At 42.9% G+C, this 8,832-nt stretch overlaps 1 protein-coding gene across 1 annotated transcript; it reads left to right on the top strand.

Moving 5' to 3' along the window:
* The first annotated feature begins 6,198 nt into the window (after positions 1-6,198).
* Positions 6,199-7,125, top strand: LOC147700787 (olfactory receptor 1L4-like). The gene has a single exon (XM_086928491.1). The coding sequence runs from the start codon at positions 6,199-6,201 to the stop codon at positions 7,123-7,125; it is 927 nt and encodes a 308-aa protein (XP_086784617.1).
* Positions 7,126-8,832: the final 1,707 nt, after the last annotated feature.

Here is an 8,832-nt window from a genome sequence, read left to right as displayed (position 1 = left end):
CCTCCATCCAAATATGTATTTATATATATCCACTCATTCTTCAATGCAAATTGCTATATATATAATGCATATTTAAATACCGAAGCAAACCACATACACTGGATGATGTCATCAGTGATGTCATTTGAGATGTCATCAGTGATGTCACTGACCATGTCATGAATGATCTAATATGTGACATCATCAGCAGTGGATTGCGGGTGCGCGAAATATAGTTAGTACAACTAACTATATAGGAGCAATTTCAATGGTTTTTTAAATGCTAATTCCTAACTATATAAGGCCTGAAAGCTATGGTTTTTTCAGTGAATTTCAAAGGTTGTTTATATGCTAATTCCTAACTATATAAGGCCTGAAACCTATGGTTTTTTCAGTGAATTTGCAAGTTTTTTTTAATGCTAATTCCTAACTATATAAGGCCTGAAACCTATTGTTTTTTCAGAGAATTCAAAAGGTTTTTTTAAATGCTAATTCTATTAGCGGATAACGTTTAAATATGTTAATATCCTTGTGGGACCACCTGAGCAGCCCTAGGGGGTCAGGTTCTTTCTACCCTGCCCCCTTTTTGCATTATACACGTTTGTTTTTCTGCTTATTTTGTGCCTCGGTCTACCTAGCACAAGATAAATGCCAACACTTCCTGGTTAGAAGTATTGACGGCCAATGAGCATGCTGCTTTCCTGTGAAAGGCATGCTGATTGGCTGCCACTGTCTGTCAACACTTCAAACCAGGAAGTGTTGGCAGCCATCTTGTGCCTCAATAGAACCAAGGCACAAGAAAGCAGTGAAACAAAGATGCAAAACACGCAAAGGGGGCAGGGTAGAAGCCCCCTGACCCCCTAGGCCTGCTCAGGGGGTCCCACAAGGACCCCCCAGGCCCAAAAATATATATTTTTCTGGTTTTCCCCGTGGTACGCTCAGGGTACGGGTACCTGTAAGTGTACATGGGAAAGCACCAAGCGCTTACCCCGCAAATTCTTTTTAAAAAAATAGTTTTTTTGCCCTTCAGGGTCCTTCTAGGCCCCTCTCAGAAAACCTAGGGGGTCAGGGGGTGTCTACCCTGCCACCTTTTAATAATTTTATTTTCACCTCTTGTGTCTCGATTCTACTGAGACACAAGATAGCGGGCTCTCCGGACTGTTTAGAATGTTGACAGACATCCGAGAGCCAATCAGTTTTCCGCTCGCGCACTCCCGTGGCGCGGCGGTTGCGCTCCCCGGTACGCGTACCGGTGAGCGCTCGGAGCGCGCCTATAGATATATATGTGTTTTGAAGTTAATTTTCGAAAAAACCACTGGAGCAATTTTCACCAAATATAGCAAAGGCACATCTGCGTACCAGTCCCTACAAGTTTGCAAAGTTTGGTGTAATTCCGTTCAGCGGTTCAGACTGTAGCCTTGTCAATTCGTCCTATGGAAATTAACATTAGGAAAACACGTTTTGGGATCCCCCTTTTTTCTCGGCCCACACTTCACGAATCCCCCCGAAACTTTCAGGGAAGGAGCAGAGCGGAGCTGGCCTAAATTTTGGAAAATTACACGCAAATTCCTCAACCGGCGCCAAAGGTATTCCCAATAGAATGTTGCTGATTTCCTATGGTAGCCAGGTCCTAACTATATATACCTACTGGCTGTCGCCAGTAGGTAATACACACATATATACAAACATATATTTGATGTTTTAATAATTTACTTTTACAATGTATATGACTTTACCACACATGCATTTGCGTTATAATGGCATGCATGATAAAGTCATATGCGTTGTAAAAGTTTTAGAAATTATGTCTTTGCGGAGTAATAGTCCCGCGTTATAAAAATTGCGAAGTGATGGTATGCGGGATGTTGGTTTGCGGAATATCATCACATATTCCCGGGGGAGGGATAGTCCCTTTCTTGCTATTTCTGTGGAGGCAGGCCTTGTGTTCTGAGATTACCCGCCTCAAAGGTTTGGGCTCTCTCTTTATTATATTAGTATAGATATAGATAGCAGCTCAATGCTTGAGTATACCTCCTCCAAGGTAAAGCTAATGGGGTGACTTAGAGGTGAATCTGTGTTTAGCACTGCCAGGGGATCTACGTGAAATACCTTTTGAAAGTGAGAGGCCCACTGGTCTGGCGTTATGTGGTGTCACACTGGCAGTCTAGATGGTTCAGTGAAGCATGGGCTATTGATAATCTTCCCAAAAAGGGATGAATCCCTCAATTCCCGGCTTTAACTAGATCCTCCCAGGCCTGCTTTTGTATAAGATTTTTAACATATTTTTCGTAAATTGCCGACAGGAGGTTACTCGCTCCTTTTCCCTTGGCACTTGTTTCAAGTCTACCTTTAAGCTCCTCAATGCCTGTGAACACTTGTGATCAAACCAGGAAGGGGAAGACTATCCCCGCCCCACTGCCTGTATGGTTAAAAGATTAAAACCACCAGGGCAATGGAGGATTATGAGTTTAAGATATCCTCACTTGATGTGTGGAAGTCTAAACATACCCCAATCCCATGCTGGCAGGAAGAGAAAAGGCTATAATTAAAGGCCTTTATATCAGTACTTGTCCAATATAGGCGCCTGCCCTGATCTGTTGAGATTTAGAGTGCCTGTGACTTTTCACTACCCTTTGGTTTGTTGCCCAACCCCATGAGTAAGAGTATCAGTGGGTTGTGATCACTGAATGGATTATGTTCAATATGAAAAAACCCTGGACCACTCCCAGGGAGGCTGTCACAAAAATAAAATCTATAATGGTGGCAGAACCTCTTTCCTTATAGGAGGGGGGCAGGTGTGAGATAGACCCGGTATGCCAGTCATCTAAGGTGGGTATCAGATTATGGCTGGCTAAAAACATATTTGCCTCCTCCCCTTCCAAGGTGTGCTCCATATGCAACTCCTCCGAGATCTCACAAGGCTGGGTGTTTAATAGGTTCTTTGTAAAGGATGGGCACTAATATGATATCTGTGTTCCCAAAGCTCCTTTTGGGAGTCTAGGATGCATCTTAAGGCTTTCAAATTGTACAGCCGGCCTTTCCCCCTCTTGGAGTTATACAAATTAACTATAGCGGTTGGGGGAGTTCTCCCCATAAACATTTTTGTGCCCTAAAATACATGCCCATCCCACTTAAAAATATGTAACTCCTTGCATAGTTCTAAATCAACAAACATGATGAGCCCCCCGCTAGCTCTTCCTATAGAGGCACTTCCACTGGGGAGATAATCTTCTTATAAAGTTTTTCTCTGTCTCCCAAGTTTCCTGTAGGCATATGACTTTAAGTGACCTGATAAATGATAATCATCTATTGTCAGAAAACTTGGGGGATTGGTCTGCCACATTCCAGGAGATTGTGGTAAGTGCCACCGGTGGTGGCCGGGGAAAGGGTGGACATGTAAAGTCTCATCTGGGCATTGGGGTTGGCCATAGAGGGCACACATGAAAGGAGGGCAGATAGAATCACACTTGGGCTTGATCCTGCAGGGCTGCTGTCTACATCCGATCCTTGGCACAGGCGGCATGAAGGGTAAGGCGACTCAATAGGTCTAGCCTTTGACTCCTGAATTCATTCTAGCTTGTTCAAGTCTGATAGGGGTGCAAAGGGATTAGAGAATGGCAGCAGCCCCCCATACCTCCTTTATCGAACCCTCCACCCTGCTGGGCTTTTTATCCTGGTTACTCAATGGGGGTGTATAGAAAAAGGCCAGCAGTGGTATTTTGATTCATGTGCCTGGGGAAAATGTTTTAGATGCTCCAAGAAGGATTTTCCATGCTAAATTTAGGTGTTGTACTGAGATAATAAGACAGTCTCCTTCAAAAAATTTACTTGAGTTGCCTTTCCAAGCCACCCTCCGTGCCATCAATATGTTGTGGTAATCCCTGATGGAAAACCCAAATGAGTGGCGGGTTCTTCCTTTTGAGCACCCAAACCAGGTACCCCTCACAAAGCCACTGTGTAAGGTATGCATGCTGGTGGGAGGTCAATCACTGGGACCTGTAAAAGCGTTGAGGGGTACACCCTCAAGTAGGACACGTCTGCCATGCCTAGGGCCCAGGAAGGACTGGCAACAAGTGGTGCACCACCATCCTCTGAGCGCGATCTGCAGCTCACTTGCACTATAGATTGAGCCACCACGCCCTTGGACTTTGGAGGAGCATTCACATACGGGGGACCGCTGTCATTTACATAATTCCAAACAGGAGAAGTATCTACCAATGGGGTCTCACTGACAATTGAGTTAAAGGGGACTTTGCCCAAACAGATAAAACAGTGCACACTTAACTTCCAAAGTCCCTTAAGGATGACTCCAGTTTGTCCAATCTGATCAAAACCGGTGATTAAAGGTTGCTCAGTGTTGCCTTGAGGTTGAGTAGAGCAGTCGCTAGCTGGTTAGCTAGTTCCATGACATTGGACCTAGTAGCGGGGCTTGACTGTACCCGGCCATCAGCCGCAGGAGCTTCTGTCCCTTTCATAGCCTTCTGCTGCTATTTAGGGGCCAGGGCCAGTGGGGTCATCAGATCAGTTGGTGAAGTAGATGAGTGGGGGAAAGGCGAGGGAGCTAAAGTCTCTCGTAAAGATGGCCCAGATGGTGCCAGGTCTGTGGGCAGCGGGATGGATCTAGAGGTGGAACGGCCTTAGGGTGTGTGGGGAAGCAGGAGAGGGACACAATTACATACTTCCCATGTCAGCTTAGGGCCGCCTCTCACCCTGGTTGATCTCTTTATTGATGGTTCCTACCGCCTTTGCCAGGAATATGTTCATGGTAAGGTGCGGCTCGCCTGTGGTAGATGCTAAATGTGCCTTCCTTCTCCCTATTCGACTAGGGGATGGATAAGGGCCAGTAAGTCCACAAGCCCACAATAACTTGGAAATGTGCAGCTATAAACAGAATGTGCAGGTCCCCGAGGAAACCTGCCAAACAAAAATGCACTCACTGATATCCCAGTGTGTCTGGCCTTTAATCAGTCCCTCCGTTATATAGGAGTAGTGGAAGTTGTACAGGGATCCAGTCTCCATCTTCTAATCACCAACCAAAGAAGTAGACCCAGTGCAGCCTTATACAGGCACTGAAGGGTCAGTTGGGCCCGCTCTTGGCCTGGTCTGCACCCAGGTACTTGCCCGGATATGCCCTGCACTCCGGGATCCCGAAGCAGACTCTAAACATGCCTTTGGGTGTGGGAAACATGAGGCTGGTGGCAGCTGTCGCGGGAAATGCTGGGGCTTGTAGTATGCCCCCTCCTAGTAGTAAAAGAAAACCAGCTCCCATGCTACGGGAGCCCGAAACAGACTTTAAACGCGCCTCCAGGGCGGGAAACGTAATGCTGGCAGCGGCTGCCACAGGAATCTTCTTGGTAAAGAGATGTAATAGACTCTTACAAAAATCCTAATAGGTGGTGGTTATGATGTTATTGACATCTGCTAGTGATGTAAGCATGCCAGGCAGATCAGATGTTACTCTTTACGTTGGATGGATTGTTTGACAAAAGGTTCCTCTGATGTTGCTGCAGATCTAAGTTCAGCAAAACTGCTCCATTGTTGCATTACTCTTGGCACTCTGTTTTCAAATCTAAAAACATATGCAGGAGTTTGGTTTAGAAAAAAAAGTGGCCTACATATGGAGGACTTTTTTTATTGCATTGTTTTCCCCACCAGGTTCAAAATGCCTCGCAGATCTCTTCTGTAGCTGTGTGCAGAACAAATATGTCACCAGTTCACAGTCGTCATTTAGAGGCCATGGAACTGGCAGTGTGGTGAGCAGGGGTGCCAACACTTTATGGCACAGCTCAAACTTCATTCAGGATGTGTGTTTTATTGAACAGTAATAGCACTCAGCTTTGTACATCTGAGAGACATTTTTCAGTGGCATCTGCTTCCAGGATGATTTTATATTGTGATTTAGCTCTATTTAATACATGAAATTTAGGAACTGTTGTTGAAGCAAGTGTTAGAGACTGCCTTTCTCAGTTTTGTGAGCTGCACTCTCAGTGTCCCAGGTCTAGGAAGAAAATATAGTTCATCAAGAAAAGTGGTATTGCACTTTAGATGAGGAGAGAACAAATAATAATACATGTTAGAATAGTACCTCTGTACTCACAATGTTTCATTTAATAGTTTTATTTTTTGTTAATGCCTAGTAGCAATCAATCAAATCAATTAACTTCATTTTTTTATCCACAGGGTATCATCAATTTCTAGCATTGCTGCATTGCTGGATAAATGAATAAAGAAAATCTGAGCTCCCCTGAATATTTTTTAATCGTTGGATTTTCAGATATTCCGCAGTTGCAAATTCCACTTTTTGTTGCATTTTTAATAGTTTACCTGTTAACTCTAATAGGAAATCTTCTGATCATTACAACAACTTACTCAAACTCACATCTGCACACACCTATGTACTTCTTCCTGACACATTTGTCCTTTCTTGATATCTGTTACATCACAGTCCTTTTTCCACAGATGCTAGCCCACTTCTTTACGGAGGGCATATTGGTGTCTTTTACTGAATGTCTGCTACAGCTGTTTTTTTTCCTAGGCATGTTAACGGTTGAGATCCTCATTCTTACAGTCATGGCTTATGATCGGTATGTCGCTATCTGCAATCCTCTGCATTACATGACCATCATGAACAAGGCTGTGTGCATGTGTGTGGCTTCTGGGAGCTGGGTAGTTGGTCTTATTCATGCAGTTCCACATATTGTGCTTGTGTCCAAGCTCTCGTTCTGCAATTCCCACACAATTAACCACTTTTTCTGTGATTTGGCTGCCATGTTGAAGATTTCGTGCAGTGACACTTTCAGCAATGAGACACTCATTTACATCAGTGGAGTTGGAATAGGAATTACGTCATTTATTTTAATCATCATATCTTATAGTAAAATTGCTGCCTCAATTATGAAAATCAAATCCAAGAGTGGGAAGGACAAGGCCTTCTCCACGTGTGCCTCCCACCTCACTGTGGTTGTTTTATTCTTTGCATCTCTCTGTTCTACGTACATGCGGCCGACGTCCACATATTCAACTAAGGACAACAAGATAATGTCTTTGTCATATGTCGCTGTTACTCCACTGTGTAACCCAATTATATACTGTTTGAAAAATACAGAGTTTAAAAAAGCTATGAGGAAATCAAAGAAAGCAGCGTAATGTATGATACTGCATGAAAGAAAGTCATTTTCTAAACTACCATTGTACTACTATTACATCCACTGATGAATTAATCCCAAACTGTTTATGTCATCCAAATTTCCATCTTGTAGCAAGTGTTTTAGAAGAAGGCTTGTTGAAAAAAGGATTTCTAAAGACACAGCTATTTATTGCAGAACAGTTTCACAACAGGAGTGGTTGCAGAAATGTTAATAAAAGCAACATTATTATTTTAAATCATGAATACAAAGATCTCAGTGTCACAGCAACCTAACATTTGACAAAATAAGTTTATTTCTTTTTTGTGTAAAGTTGAGATGTTTTACAAAATGTAAACAAAGTATACAGTTTTCTACATCATCTATCGTTTTGTTACTTGTTAAGTTGTTTAATTTCTATCTTCCTAATTTTGCATGCCTTACAACATTTTAGAGATGAACTGTGCAGCCACCATGTCTTCTCTCTCAGGAATCCGCTGTTAAACTAGAAGCGCACAGAAGTTTAAAGGCTTCAAAACACCAGGATACTGTCTGTTCTCTGACATAGGTTTGCAAACATGAGTCTAGTGTTAAGGCTTTAACAATCATAAATTGCAGATGAGACGATTTATGGCCACGGTGCTCATCTCACTCATCATGAGAGCAAGGCATTGTGAACCTGCAATTGTAGCTTAGTCATCTAAGTAGAGTTATACAAAACAGCAATCCCTGTCAATTACATGAGGGCCAAGAAAGAGGCCCATTCTCTGTAATGTTTTTCACAGTGTTGTCTCTTTTGTGTACTGTAGTCTATAAAATTAAAATGTGTCTTTATGTTAGGTGGTAGAGAGGTTTTTCTTCATTAAATGTGTGCCGTTACTAATGAGAAATTAAAAAACTTAGGAACTCGTCTCATTTTTTGTTTTTTGCCTCTATCCCCTGACACAATTTTATTTAGTCAAGGGTTAGTTGAATTTGAGGAAGATGTGGCAATTTTGCCAAAATGCCTGCAGAAACAGCAGAATAGTTTGGATGGGAATGTGCATGATAATCTGCTACTTGTGCAGAGTATAGCCTTTCACTCATTGGTGGACACAATATTTACTCAGATAGGAGCCATTCTGTTGAAAGTAAATACCTCACAGGAGTCCACTGTAGTAATTCCAGGAAGTATCTTTATTCAAGTTGAAGTACAGGGGTGGTAAATAGGTAGGTCAGGGAAGTAGGTACCCCAAGATGTAAATTGGTAAGAAGGCCCAACCAGGAGCTGCTTCCCTCAGCTCAGCCAGGAGTCAACTGACTTACATGAGTCACACCACATTCTGTGACATCATTAACATTCTAGATGTCCCCAGACTGAACATGGAGGGAAGACAAGATGGAAATAAAGAAGACAAGAAAAGACCTTACAACATATTCCATATGAATAGTCTGAAAAGAAGACAACAATGTTGTCTTAAACAAGTGTCCAAAATGTTGGCATTCAAGCCTCCACTGTGCCCCTTTAAAAGTCTTCAAGACAATTGTTAAATTTTAAAGCAATGGATGTGCTGGGAAGTCTAGCACCAGTGCATTGACAATTAATCCAATATGGTGGCATGACATTACAATGAATACCTTTTGCATGCATGCCTTTAACGCGCAGTGACTTATCCATGCATTGCTTTTAACCCCTTCCATGCTCATGACAAGGTCAGCTCGTCATGGGTGTTACCTGCGCTGTGCTTAT

This window comes from Lissotriton vulgaris, chromosome 7 (assembly GCF_964263255.1).
Source record: "Lissotriton vulgaris chromosome 7, aLisVul1.2, whole genome shotgun sequence".
Lineage (NCBI taxonomy): Eukaryota > Metazoa > Chordata > Amphibia > Caudata > Salamandridae > Lissotriton > Lissotriton vulgaris.
The sequence above is the reverse complement of the archived record's forward strand: the minus strand, read 5'-3'. Positions and strand labels throughout refer to the sequence as shown.